At 48.9% G+C, this 12886-nt stretch overlaps 6 protein-coding genes across 6 annotated transcripts; 3 read left to right on the forward strand and 3 right to left on the reverse strand.

Annotated features, from left to right (window-relative positions):
* Positions 1-81: 81 nt before the first annotated feature.
* On the forward strand, positions 82-822 carry GGS22DRAFT_15104 (Pcc1-domain-containing protein). The gene is made up of 3 exons (XM_047959415.1): positions 82-250; positions 313-685; positions 746-822. The coding sequence occupies exons 1-2, from the start codon at positions 213-215 to the stop codon at positions 605-607; spliced, it is 333 nt and encodes a 110-aa protein (XP_047824392.1). The 5' UTR covers positions 82-212; the 3' UTR covers positions 608-685; positions 746-822.
* Positions 716-2369, reverse strand: GGS22DRAFT_15114 (HSP20-like chaperone). Its single transcript, XM_047959433.1, has one exon. The coding sequence runs from the start codon at positions 2034-2036 to the stop codon at positions 945-947; it is 1092 nt and encodes a 363-aa protein (XP_047824393.1). The 5' UTR covers positions 2037-2369; the 3' UTR covers positions 716-944.
* Positions 2370-2682: 313 nt separating this feature from the next.
* GGS22DRAFT_151229 (uncharacterized protein) lies at positions 2683-3240 on the forward strand. Its single transcript, XM_047959446.1, has 2 exons — positions 2683-2742; positions 2964-3240. The coding sequence occupies exons 1-2, from the start codon at positions 2704-2706 to the stop codon at positions 3138-3140; spliced, it is 216 nt and encodes a 71-aa protein (XP_047824394.1). The 5' UTR covers positions 2683-2703; the 3' UTR covers positions 3141-3240.
* A 908-nt stretch (positions 3241-4148) lies between these two features.
* GGS22DRAFT_151230 (uncharacterized protein) lies at positions 4149-8719 on the forward strand. Its single transcript, XM_047959447.1, has 3 exons — positions 4149-7100; positions 7167-7855; positions 7945-8719. The coding sequence occupies exons 1-3, from the start codon at positions 4588-4590 to the stop codon at positions 8439-8441; spliced, it is 3699 nt and encodes a 1232-aa protein (XP_047824395.1). The 5' UTR covers positions 4149-4587; the 3' UTR covers positions 8442-8719.
* Positions 8720-8757: 38 nt separating this feature from the next.
* On the reverse strand, positions 8758-10136 carry GGS22DRAFT_151231 (eukaryotic phosphomannomutase). Its single transcript, XM_047959448.1, has 2 exons — positions 9461-10136; positions 8758-9375 (listed from the first exon to the last, which is right to left on the reverse strand). Exons 1-2 carry the CDS (start codon positions 10015-10017, stop codon positions 9123-9125), a joined length of 810 nt encoding a protein of 269 aa, XP_047824396.1. The 5' UTR covers positions 10018-10136; the 3' UTR covers positions 8758-9122.
* A 206-nt stretch (positions 10137-10342) lies between these two features.
* On the reverse strand, positions 10343-12675 carry GGS22DRAFT_151233 (heterokaryon incompatibility protein-domain-containing protein). Its single transcript, XM_047959449.1, has one exon. The coding sequence runs from the start codon at positions 12609-12611 to the stop codon at positions 10476-10478; it is 2136 nt and encodes a 711-aa protein (XP_047824397.1). The 5' UTR covers positions 12612-12675; the 3' UTR covers positions 10343-10475.
* Positions 12676-12886: the final 211 nt, after the last annotated feature.

Genomic DNA, 12886 nt, shown 5'->3' on the forward strand with positions numbered 1-12886 from the left:
ATCGGCGCTTGGCAATTCGGAATAAAAAATACCTGGTTACCGTTACCCCTCCCTCTTTTCCGTCCCCCGCAGAGGCTCTAGGTTGAAACCGTGGAACCTCAATATTTTCTCATTACGCAATTCGCATTCCGATCTATCTATTCGTAAACACAACACAGCCCTGAACTCGCTTGCGAAAAGACAACAACTGACAACAATTGACAACAAATACCATGGCGACAACGAAAGATACACAGTTCCCCTGCATGTTGTACGTCGACGTTTGCAGCCACTCACTGAGCAATCATGATGCTAACACTACTCCCTCCTTAGGAATATTGAGGTGCCATTCCCAACACCTCGACTAGCATCCATCGCTCTGAAGGCATTGCAAGTTGACAAAGAACTGTCTCCGCTAGTACAGCGACACTTTTCTATTGGTAACTCAAATAATAATACCGCCAACGGAGATATAGTAGGAAACATATTGCAGATTGAGTATAAAGCCACAACGAATAGGATGCTTCGTGTAGCTGTCAACTCCTTCATGGACAGCCTGAACCTAGTTCTTGAAGTTATGCAAGAACTCGACACAGACGTCATAGCTACGAAAGACATCGCGGTATGAGTATAGAAAGACAGACAGACATCCCTTCTCATTGAGACCGTTCTAGAGTTACGAAGTGGAATGCCAAATCTCTAATAGGTGAGTATCAAGGTGAACACAAATGACAAGTTGAAACAAATTATTGATACATATCACAAGACATATCGAATTCGATCTAGCGACATGGGACGATGCTTAGTTATTTTGGACGCAATTTTTTATTGGTTTGATGGGGGCTTATTTATATGTAACTCCTTGAACACCTTACTCCTGCCATACCAAATCACCAGGATATCCTCAATCCTCCATACCTATATATTCACAACCACCCATGCCCTTTCAATCCGGAAACCCGGATTTACTCAATGTCGACCTTGTGAATCTGAGTCCAGTCCCTCTCAGTCTTAGGTACCGTCACGATGAGAATACCATTCTCCATCTTCGCCGTGATGCCCGCACCATCAATCTCTTCCTTCTCGCTGCTTCCGGGAGGGGGTAGCTTGATGCTGCGCTCGAACAAACCGACCTTCCTCTCGCTAGAAGCCAAGCAGCTGATGAACGCCTCGTCGCCGGGACGGTAGATGACGCCGGCGATGTTGACCTTGTCGCCGTCCCAGTTGACACCCACGTCTTCCTTCTTCGCGCCTGGGAGTGACACGTGTAGGATGTACGCTTTCTCCGTATTGAAGACGTCGACGGGTGGGACAAAGGCGTTGTCCTGTTGCTCGTTGGACTCGTGCGATAGGCCTTCGCGCGCCTGCTCCATGTAGTCCTTGAATGCCTCGGCGAAGGGGTGGGTCGCGAAGGCGTGCATCAAGGGTCGGAAGTCCCAAGGGCCGCTGTAGCTTGGTGGTGGAGGAGGGGGACCGCCGCGACCTCCCCGACGGCCGAATCGTCCGCCTCGTCCGCGGTGAGGACCACCGAAGGGGCGTGGGTGGCCGTGGAAGAATGGGTGGGGAGGGTGAGGCGGATGAGCTGGGTGAGGCGGGTGCTGAGGAGCGCCTGCGGGAGGCGGCGGGCGAGGGTGAGGGAAAGCTCCCGGAGTTGGTGGATGTGGTGCATCACTGTTGACGGACTCATCCGGAGTGTTTCTCATGGTTTCGGGAGAACTCTCCATCCCATCATCGTCCTTGTGGTCGTGGTCGTGGTCGCCTTCCTCTCTATCGGATGTAGGGACCTCACGATAATTTCCAAAATTGTGTTCGTCATGTCCGCCGCCGTGCCACCCGGGCCCCCAATGCCATCCATTCCAGGGTCCAGACGAGCGAGCCCACTCCTGGCCGGGCCAAGTTTGAGCGTTGTTGAATGGGAACCCATGCCCGAAGCTGGCTCCGGTGCTAGCGTGGTCGACTCCAGCGCCAGCTCTCATGAATGCATGAGGTCCGAATGATTGCTCGTAGTCCCATCCAGGGGGTGGTGGATTGTTGTTATTGTTGTTGGTGTTTGCCATGTTGAATACTTAGCTAGTAAATTGAAATGGTATGATGATCTAGTGATTGTTTGGTGAAAGTGTTGATGGTGAAGAAGTCAAGTTCGATTGTTATAAGATTGGTCTAACTATGTGGCTTATATATACATTTCGTAGACGTAGCCTGACAAGCGGAAGACTCAAGGCTACAGACGGGAATGCGCAGATGCGTAACGGTTGTCGTGTGATGGCAAATGACTAACGCAACACTCCAGCCTCTACGACGTGCCTTACCACAAGCTCGAATAGGGCAGAACGGTTTAGAAGGTGCTGCCTAGCTATATCGCCTATATCGAACGGGCGATCTAGAAGGTCGCCACGCGTCCTGACACACTAAATCAATCGATCAAGTGTACGGGATGCGTTCTGATTGGTCGAATATTTAACGTCCGAACCCCGATCGGGGTACTACGAACCATAGTCGGATCCGACATTTTGGGTTGTGTAGGTGTGGTCTTGAATCATAAGGTTGAAAGTAATAAGAGTCATAGTTAATATGCTGTAGGCAACATCGCTATGCTGTAGGCAACCGATGGGATTCGTGGTTTTTTGGTCACGGCGCCGCGTTGGAAAGTCGCCTCCGAGTGGGGTCACGGCTTCCTTCGTTCCCGAAGCCGAGAGTTCGCGACCGAAGTGAAGAATCCGAACAATGCTATTGTTCTTTGTGAGTGGCGTTTTCTTAGCTTGGCTTTGAGGCTGAATCATTAGTGCTAGGTAGGTTTGCGACGACTTCATATCTAAATGTGTTTATGATGGAAATGGGTAGGAGCAATGGGTTTATCAATGGATTTTCTGGGAAATCTACTGATTCTACCCACATCCACCCGCACTTGCTTTTGCAATATGTCCAGGTGGTTATTGCTTTAATTTTTAGGTTTAGGGGTGGCTGGGCAGGTAAAACATGCATACCATTTATTGACTCTTTCTTATCAACCTAGTACTCTATTCTGTACTTGTGTCAACTTCAATAATTCAACGCGACCAACAATTCTATTCTTAAGCCAAGGCAAAGGATTCCCATTCTGTGATCTTGCCATTCAATTATATGTTCTCTCTACTAAATTGCCTGGTGCTTTTACAATCTAGACTCGCGATAGGTATCAGTCAAAAATAAAGGGGTCATATCCTTGAGTCTTGTACGCCACCAAAGCCGCCTCATATGCAGGTGCTAGTACCCGAAGATAACAAGATGAAAGGACGGATACATACATCGATGGATATCTTTAATAGGGTAATAGGCTCCTTCGACGCTACGTAACCAGTTCGAGATCGGAAATTGATAGGGCTTATCAGCCAAGCTGAAAATAGCAAATGGGCAGCAAAGACTGAGCGGATTGAGCGAAGTCGAAAATAGCGAAGTCAAGTCAGTTCAAGCATCAACTATTCTCGCCATATCAAATGTAGCGTAGCCCTATTACAAGGGATTGGGATACTAGCATGGCGGGGCTTCCCGTAACGTTATTATTTATAACGTGAAGGCTCGGACACATTCCCATGAGACGGGAAGGATTTTCGACAGCCGTGCATAGTGCATGCACATCTGATCATGCTCATCGCATCCAATGTATGTATACATCAAATGTATGCGATTGCGAAGTTTGGATCAATAGCCGCTCGAGCTAGGTCCCATGTCCCGGCTATGATGAAAAAGATATGGATCCTTCTAGGTACTCAATGAGTGATGGTGCGAATATCCGTCCCAAACCCCTGTCACGTTCTTGGGTCTTCTGGGCTTTCAACTAAAAACTGTAGGCTCACTGTTGCGCGCTGCGATGAATATCATCCATCAGTGCCTAACGTCGAGGGGGCAAAATGGAGTATAAAATCTCATCATATCCTCATCGTCTCAGGGGATACGAAATAACTCGTGCTTGACAACCAAGCGATCATAGGGGCTAGATGGACCACTTGAGTTATTCGTTGGCAGCTTGAGCGCTATCAAGGAAAACCGGCAAAGTTAGCCAGCCAGAGAAATACGCTCGTTCATGTGAGGGAGCCAGTATAATTCGCGTACTACACCAAGCGTCGGGCTGATTGGGCGCTTGGAAATGCCATCTGCTTCACCCATATTTCCCTATTCTTTAAGCGCCTGCTTATAAGCGACCAATCATCTGGCCTGTCCTCCAACCCGCCAAGCTTGGTGAGCCCACCGAACCTACGGACAAGGTTGCTTCCCCCTCCATAGCCGTGTGGTCGCATATCATAGACCTCTTCGAATCCATCTTGTTCTTTCTTGAACTCGTTTCACCTGCTCGTATCTGTATTCCGTGTCGTGTATCCTATTTGCTTCCATTTTGTTGGTTGAATTCATCAGCTTCGGCTTCACAACTTCACTCAAAAGCCAATCATTGTAACCCCTCACCTAGTTGCGATAAGATCATTTCGTCGCATACATCTTTAAGGCCTAGCTGTCGCAAAGCGCCTATAAATAACTTTTCCTCACATTTCCCTGCGTCATCCCGCGTCTACTGCTAGTACCTTTGCGCCTGTCGGTTGCCTTGCGATCCGCGAACGGCAGAGTACGTGAAACAGGATGGATCGTCATGGAAGGCCTGATGAGGAGATGTTCCTCAGCAAGCCTGCCGAGGATTGCGACAGCCCTACCGTCGAACCTCTGAGGATATTCAAACCCCAGAGCCCTAAGCCTGCCTCCGATAGATTCAAATATCCCGCCCCGGCATCTTCGAAGCCGAGTTTTCCGCTGCCGCCAGGCGCCTCTAGCTCTGCTGCGCCTCTACCGTACCCCGATGATGACGACCACCAGATAGCTCAGCCAGTTGCCCAGTCAAGTCGACCTCCTTACCCATCCGATCAACGTCGGCCGTCTGGTAACAAGATATACATAAGTCCTGTGAGCTCTACACACTCAGATAGCTTTAACGACACGACCCCGCGATTAGATTCAAGTCCTGTTGAAAAGAAAGGGCCTGGTCTTGCAGAACGACGTGGTGCCGGTTTTAAACCTTTGCCAGGAGCGCTTAGTCCTGCTAGTCCCCCTGGAGACGACGGCGGCCTATTTGCGAAACCGCTTGTTAACCAACCAAAACCGGCGGCTGCTTCTTCTAGTACATCTTTCCCCAACTATCATCAGAAGCCCTATTACCCTCCACCTAGAGGCAGTTCGGCAGCTTCGGGCTCAAGCTCGAACAATAATGTGCGGCCTCCGGTGAATGAAGATAGTTACCTCAAGATGCCCGCGGATAGTGGGGTGAATCGTTTTGCCTCCACAGCTTCTACATCCACTACAAGAGCAAGCCGAGGATCCCCTCCTCCGCCAGAGACGCCTATCGTTGAGCCAGGTACTATCCCAGGAGGAAGTATCGAGGCCAGATATGCGGCCGCTGGTATATCTGGAACTGCAACACTGAATAGTCTTCAGAGCTCAGCGGCGACCCAACGGCTAGCGCAATATGGCCAACACCCAGCTACACAGCAAGCACCTCGTCCGTGGACGCCGACGGAAACTCCCGAACAACAACCGCATGGACCTCCCACGGTTTACCAGGGAGCAAACCCTGTCGCAAGTCCTACAGCATCGACGTTCAGTGCTCAGGCAGCGCGACCGCCAAACGCTAATACAAACACAACTACTAACAATAACAATAACGCCAATGGAAACGAAAATGGCGGGCCTGCTCTTCAGATCAGCGTGTTGGAACAAGACTTCCAGAGAATGCAGATGTCACCTAGCCCTCCGCCCGCATATTCCAGTATCAACCCTGGTGGAAGCTCCTCGGCATATCCCAACGAGAAGCAACGGCCGGCCCAGCCGAGTTCAAGTTCAACCCCGGCACCGGCACCGGCTCAAGCTGCACAGTCATCATCCGCGGCATCTCCACCGAAGAAGCAAGCCGAGATAGCAGCCGCACTTGCGTCTCCGGCCCTGCAACATCCCGGGCACCCTGCGTTTGCCAATGATCCGAGACCCGAATCTCAACAGAGCAGCCAGCAAGTGCAAGCGCAAGTAGTTACCCATACCCCATCTCCATTCCAAGGCCAAGGTCCTACTTCGCCGCCACCGTTACCAGAGGGTTGGATTGCCCATCTTGACCAGAATTCCGGTCAGTACTATTATATCCACTTAGCCACGCAAGCTACGCAATGGGAGTTCCCTAAGGGACCAAACCCTATTCACCATGAAACTGCGCCACTATCTCCCACGGCGTCAACGTATGGCAACCCTCTCGCTTCGCCTATGTTTGGCAAACAGAGTGCGATGGCCTCGCCTATGTTCCCACCGCAAACTCCGGGTTATGCTGAGAGTATTATGAGTGTTGCAACGGCGACGCCAACCGCTGCTGGTTTTACAGGTCCTCCTGGTGTCGGCGTGGACATGTACAAGGTCCAGCCGACAAATGGTGTCTACTTCGGACCTTATCTGAGATACACGAATATGGACATCGAGAAGGGAATGTGGCTGGGAAGTATTCTCATAGTCACAGATTCTCCTCAGCCGCCCACTATCCACATCCATCTCAGTACCGATCTATCACCAAATCCTCGCCAACTAACAGCTCGCTCTATATACACGCATCAAAGGTGGCAATTCTTTAAATATGATGTCGAATTGCAGATGGGCGAAACTGGTACGGAAAGATGGACTTACGCCGTCACCTCGCACCTCGGCTGCACTAGATACGAATTCGTAGTCGCAGGTCGAAGCGAGACTAACTGGCGCTTTATCGCGCATTCTGGAAACGACTTCGCCGCAAGCACGAATCAAAATGAGCGCAGCAAACTTGGCGGGCTTGGATTTATGTGGAAGGATGTGCTGCAGAAGAATGTTGACTGCGGCGGTTTCCACGTCCAGCTCGGCTTGGGCGATCAGATCTACGGGGACCGGCTATGGAAAGAAGTACCACTCTTAAAACAGTGGCTTGCTATGCCGGGTAAAGATAATAGAAAGAATGCTTCGTGGACGGCGCGTCATGAAGAGGACGTATCGCACGCTTACTTCCACTTCTATACTAGTCATTTCGACCAGCCGTTCCTTCGTGAGGCGTTTGCGCAGATTCCTCACGTCTGTCAAATCGATGACCACGACATGTAAGTTTTTAATCATTGCAATAGTATAAGTTTCATACCGTAAAGGCGTTACTGACTTTCTCTCAGCTTTGACGGCTACGGCTCATATCCCGATTACATGCAAAACTCGCAGATGTTCAAGAATATCGGCCGGATAGCTGTGGACATGTACTTACTCTTCCAGCACCACACCACACTGGAGGTCCTCCGAAACGTCAGTCATGATCTGGATTTGTTCACCGTCACAGGCCAAGGCTGGCACTTCATCAAATATCTTGGTCCTGCCGTGGTTGTGGTCGGTGTTGATCTTCGGTCGGAGCGAACACAAAACCGCGTGCTCGCGGGTCCAACATACCAGGGCTTATTCCCTAAAGTCGCGATGCTACCGCCCAGCGTACAGCACTGCCTCTGGATGCTATCAGTGCCTATTGTCTACCCGCGACTCGACACGGTAGAGAGCCTAGCTAACACGTTTGCGACGGGTAAGAAGGCAGTCAATATGTCGTACAACGTATTGGGCAAAGTCACAAGTTCGGTAGCGGGCATCGTCGGCGGTAAGGAGATGGTCGCACAGGGCTTCAGCCAAGTCAAAAAGGCCGTCGGCAAGTCCGGACTCATGGGCAACGTAGTAAACCAATTTGGCGACCTGGATATCAGCGAGATCTTGAAGGATATGTGGACACACGATAGTAAGGATCTTGAGCGGACGTATCTGATCCGCACGCTGCAAGGCATCTCGCACCAGAAGGGCTTGCGCATGACATTCTTGTCCGGAGGTACGTCTCTAACCCCACTCCCTTCCTCTCCCCCATTCCACCCCCATTCCATAATCAATAAAACCAGCCATATCTAACTAAACCCACAGACGTCAACGCCGCCGGCGCCGGTGTAGTCCACGACCCCGCACACCCAAGCGACCACAAAACAATGTTCCAAATAATCACCTCCCCAATCGTCGCCGCCCCCGCCGCACAGTACATCCTAAAAATGCTCCACAGCAACCGCGCGCACTACATCCCACCCAACGGCCAACGGTCCTCCGCGCACAGCAGCAGCAACAGCAACGGCACCGGCGACATCAGCGACACCAAAGAGGACATGATGGAGATCTTCCACACCGACGCCTCGGGCTCCCCGCGCGAGTTGAAGAAACTCATGGGAAGACGGAATTACGTCGCCGTCGTCGCGTTCGACCCCGACGCCGTTCCTGCTACCCCGTATGGCCCGAATACCGTGGCCCAAAACGGCGGCTTGAATCGCTTGAGCTTGGCGGTGGATTTTGTGGTCCAGGGCGATGGCGCGTTCACGGCGCCGACGAAGTATGGGCCGGTTATTGTGCCGCATTTGGAGTTTGGGCGGTGATGAGGGGGTTAGGGTGTGTTGTGTTATGAGATGTGAGAACAGAGAGAAGGGATAGCGTAACGAATGGTTGATGTTGTAGCTGTCTAAGTGAAGCAAGCCTAGTTGTTGGTTTGGGGGTTTTGTGATTGACTTCTTGGATACGGGATACCTTATATTATGTATATGTATCTAGGTAGGAGGTAGGATGTAGTCATGCCTGAATGATTAAGTCAAAGTTACCTATGAAAGGTGTTGATGTGTTTCTTCTTGATACCTGCTGGGGTGTGTATTTTATGCCAACCACGACTTAAGATCTCGAATCATTGGTATGTATATATTATACATGAACAGAACCGAGTGATAGGTAGACATTGTTTTCCTTATGTGACTTTTTTTATTGAAGGTATTTTCGAGACGAATTTTTACGCAGCTATGTAGAGATAAACGACGTTTCTAAACCCATCAGGCGGCTAGGCGCTTTCTATCTCTCTAGTTAGGTCTTTTTCTTTTCGATTCCAGTTTTATCTGTAGACGCAATACTCTCTGCTAGACTAGTATTGTTGGTCAGATTCAATTAGGCCTTTTTTTGCTTCCATTTTACGAAATTAATTTTTCCTTAGATAATTCTTCTCGCGGCTCGGTGTTCGGGTTTAGTTCTTGGGCTTGTGGTGGGTGTATATGTGAAAATCTGCAGATACATATCTATAGATCGAAGGTCTCTTTGATCTGCTTCAAGCAGTCCTCGGGTCCCTTGACGGAGTGTCCGATGGTGCGGGGGTCGACGTAGATCTCGTAGTCGTTGCCGCCCTTGTCGGTCTTGTCGCCGAAGAAGTGCACCGTCGTGTACTGGATGCCGCCGGGCTTCTTGGCTTCGGCTTCTAGGTGCTTCAGGCAGTACGTCTTGTCCCAGCCTGTGGGGAAGACGTCGAAGGAGATTTGGCCGCCGATGGAGAAGCTGTTTTTGGTTTTACATGTTAGAATTTCGTCCTCATTTTTTTTCTTTTTTTTTCTTGGTGGGATTCAAAGCAATGGGCGCTTACGTCAGACCCAAATGTCCAAACTTCTCTCTCATCTTCTCCACCATGGTCTCACGAATCTTGTTCTTGATGTCATACGCTTGGTATTCGTTTCGCTCTTGCGTGCTGGCATTACGGCCAATAGGGGATACGTTGATCATGCCGTTGCGGAACTCTATGAAAGTACCGCGCTTGATCGGGATATCTAGATCCGCGATGTAGTGCAGGATCCAGTTGGCCAGCTCCTTGTACTTGTCCTCGCCGATATACTTGATGAAGCTGTTGGAGGGTAGCTCTTGGCCTAGCTTGAAAGCTGTTAAGCCGTTCTCGCTGAAGCAGAAGTCGAACATAGACGTTACGGGTCGGTCACCGGTGCCCAACTGTTCCTGTTGCTTGACTAAGTTCGACCCACCTACGTATCCGATCGCAACTTTTTGTCGTAACTTCTCGAGAGTCTGGAGCATCTCGGGGGAGACAGAGAGACGGGCTGGGGTGAGGGTCTCGTCGACATCGAAGAGTGCGATCGTATTCTTGATCGGGCGGTCCTCTAGAGGAGGGTAAGGAGGAACGGTAGTAGCCATGATGTCTTTATTTTTTTCTCTATTCGGTTTCTTCTTGATTTATTCTTCTGAGGAAAAGCGAGTGTCTAAGATGATATGTTATAGTTCAGAACGCGTGTCCTCAGGTACTACGTAGAAAAGTTATTAGGTGGTGTTTTCATCAAAAAGTCAATGGCTGCGCCTCGATATAATAAAACACTCGGACCCCTGTAAATGGAGGGGGAGGGGCTGAGGGGTAATTCGTATTAACGAAGGCGGTCAGGAAATAGGGGACATGCACCAATTGAAGCTCGATATGGGTCCACATGTGCCCCACACTAGCTCAGGTACACAGGGACTTAGGTACGTATCTGAATAGGGGTAGCACTTCTTATTCGTTGACTGATGTTCAATATTGGTAAAAAAAGAAAAATCTTGCTTTCCACCTGCTTGGAATAGAATATGTAGGTTCGTACCCTGAAAGGTTCAAGCATAAACTCTCAACATATTTCGAACGTCTCGATCTCCAGCTCTCCTTTCTTAACCATCTCAGCCGGCTCTCCATCTGACAAGCCTCGAATATAACAGCATCCCATATGAGTTAAGAATGAGTCTCTGTTCTCTGCTTTCTCCCCCTTCCTCAGTAAAACCGGGAGTGGGCATTGATCAATGGCACAAACAAGATCTCCGGTTTGTAGGTCTTCGGGTCCTATACCTAGATGACCTTTGTCGGTCAGGAATATTGTCGTCCTGCCTCCTCGAAGACAGTACCAAAGTAGGTATCTGGATTTATTATAATCTGGAGTAAAAGTATAGGTCGAGCGTGTCGTATTATCATAGCCGGTGTTTTGAACATCGAGGAGATACCTTGATATCACAAACGCAGAAAGTCTGGGGCGCTTGGGATCGAAAGGAATCCCGAGTCGTCTTGCTGTCTCTTTTTGTTTTTCTTCCGGTAAGTCGTCAAGTTTTGAGAGAATCAGAATGAATATCCACATGCTAGGAGATACATTCAAGCCAGAATGAGGTTGTCGCTTCCAACTTTCCATAAAGTCATTTGTAGTTCCTTGTATCGACTTCTCAAGTTTCCAATCAAAAACATCAAGTACAGCCTGTAATGGTTTGTTGCTTGAGCTTGTGATATCGCCAAAGGTCCAGATAGAATTCTCGAGGCCAAGTAAAAGGTAATCGATACAGATTTGACATATATCGGCGTACAACTCTTCTGCCAATAAATCCGCATTATCAGTTGCTATATTCGAGCGATCTATGATGGGCCATACGTATGCCACGCTGCCGCAGACAGCCCCTTGAATGTTAAGAATGTTTCGCTGAGCCAACATTGGCTCTCGAAGGCTGATATCCTTAAGTAATAGACTATTGTCTACGCGGAAGTCTCGGAAATAAACATCGTAATTATTCCTGATCTTGGGGAGATTTGGCAGCCACGAAGGAAATTCATCATCGTTCTCAATTTTGTAGCCACGTCCAGAAAATTGTAGAGAGATTCCCACAGTTTCCTTAATTCCGTCATTCAATATGGCGTCAAGATAAACTTGCCTGGTGGATTTGCTATAATCCGGTATGATACTGTTGTGAACCAAGCCGAGCACAGCGTAAACCATATCTCGAGGATCGGTAGCGGAGGCGAGAACTGACGCTGAGATAACATGTTTCCAAAACCCATCACGCGATATTGCAGAGTGATTTGGCATGTCTGTCTGTAGACGTTCTATAAAAGACAACATCTTTGTTGGCATCCAATCAATCGATGATGGACGTGTCACCGTGTTCCAAATTTGTTCTGTCGTTTTCGGCGACCCGTACCTAGTGGTTTCTGGTATAAGTCTCCCGGAAACCGAAAGGAAAAGGGAAAAGAATGCTTTAACTTCCTTGTAGGTAACGTAATTAGAACCGCAGATGAGCCACAGATCTTCTGATGACCTTGCCAATGCCATTTCTTGGATAATCCACATCCTCTTCCAATAACCACAGAGCCCTAGTTGGAAAACAGGTCGCCAATTCAATGTCATATCAGAATCCGAGATATGAAGTTTCGGAGAAGTTATCAGCCATTCAAACCCTATCTGTACCATATCCTCATGTGATGCTGAACAACCCCATGCACTATCCATTATATTTGTAAACTCATGTATTACTGGCAGTGCATGATCGATATCCTTTGGAGGCCCAAGCCATGAGAGAACAGATGTTGCTTTGCGGTAGATAGACCCCATCAAGGTTAATTGGTGATTACGCTCTGGGATGTCATCTTGATTGATGCAGATTGCATCTACCCAGAGCAGTTTTATATCGCTGGCTCCATCATGTTTCGGGAATTTATTCTTTCTGAAATGCCACAGTGCAGACGCCAGGTTAGTCGTCGCCGGAAAGGTGATCCCGTTAATGATAATATCCTCGGTATTTTTAGGGTCGCCCCAAACGTAGGACAAAGCGGCATAACGAATATCTTCTGATAATTCCGCGGGTTTGAGCAGGCAGCTTACAGGTTGTTGATCGTTATCAGAAGATAGAATCTCGATGAACCTGACTTGGTGCTGTTCGGAGTTTAGGGGAGAATATAACGCCGCCCTCGGACTTCCGCTGGGGGGACTTTCGCTGGAGTTGTTGGCCATGCGTGCTTCTGAAATTATATCGCCAAAGCAAGCAACAAGGTTAGATAATCTGATTGAAATATATTTGTAGATAGTATCAAGATAGAGGAAAGGTTTATGAATCAAATTAAGCTATGAAATACTTACTGGTACTGGATACTGTAACTAAAGGCATCTTTCATTGGTAGTAGGTATAGATAGGACTATGCAAAAGCATAGCCTGCCTACGACGCCTTGGGTACACTGAATGGCTGAGTTAGCTGGTCTCAATTAGGCTTAATTGACTTGGAGGCTTT

This window comes from Annulohypoxylon maeteangense, assembly GCF_022496945.1.
Source record: "Annulohypoxylon maeteangense strain CBS 123835 unplaced genomic scaffold GGS22scaffold_1, whole genome shotgun sequence".
NCBI classification, from domain to species: Eukaryota; Fungi; Ascomycota; class Sordariomycetes; order Xylariales; family Hypoxylaceae; genus Annulohypoxylon; species Annulohypoxylon maeteangense.

What these genes read in the sequence shown, in the direction of transcription:
- GGS22DRAFT_15104 (XM_047959415.1), top strand. Translation starts at nt 213, where the DNA reads ATGGCGACAACGAAAGATACACAGTTCCCCTGCATGTT. An exon ending in ACACAGTTCCCCTGCATGTT is followed by an intron (nt 251 to 312) that starts GTACGTCGACGT and finishes CTCCCTCCTTAG; the next exon opens with GAATATTGAGGTGCCATTCC.
- GGS22DRAFT_15114 (XM_047959433.1), bottom strand. Translation starts at nt 2,036, where the DNA reads ATGGCAAACACCAACAACAATAACAACAATCCACCACCCCCTGGATGG.
- GGS22DRAFT_151229 (XM_047959446.1), top strand. Translation starts at nt 2,704, where the DNA reads ATGCTATTGTTCTTTGTGAGTGGCGTTTTCTTAGCTTGG. An exon ending in GTGGCGTTTTCTTAGCTTGG is followed by an intron (nt 2,743 to 2,963) that starts CTTTGAGGCTGA and finishes AAACATGCATAC; the next exon opens with CATTTATTGACTCTTTCTTA.
- GGS22DRAFT_151230 (XM_047959447.1), top strand. Translation starts at nt 4,588, where the DNA reads ATGGATCGTCATGGAAGGCCTGATGAGGAGATGTTCCTCAGCAAGCCT. An exon ending in CAAATCGATGACCACGACAT is followed by an intron (nt 7,101 to 7,166) that starts GTAAGTTTTTAA and finishes ACTTTCTCTCAG; the next exon opens with CTTTGACGGCTACGGCTCAT. An exon ending in CATGACATTCTTGTCCGGAG is followed by an intron (nt 7,856 to 7,944) that starts GTACGTCTCTAA and finishes CTAAACCCACAG; the next exon opens with ACGTCAACGCCGCCGGCGCC.
- GGS22DRAFT_151231 (XM_047959448.1), bottom strand. Translation starts at nt 10,017, where the DNA reads ATGGCTACTACCGTTCCTCCTTACCCTCCTCTAGAGGACCGCCCGATC. An exon ending in TTTGGACATTTGGGTCTGAC is followed by an intron (nt 9,376 to 9,460) that starts GTAAGCGCCCAT and finishes AACCAAAAACAG; the next exon opens with CTTCTCCATCGGCGGCCAAA.
- GGS22DRAFT_151233 (XM_047959449.1), bottom strand. Translation starts at nt 12,611, where the DNA reads ATGGCCAACAACTCCAGCGAAAGTCCCCCCAGCGGAAGTCCGAGGGCG.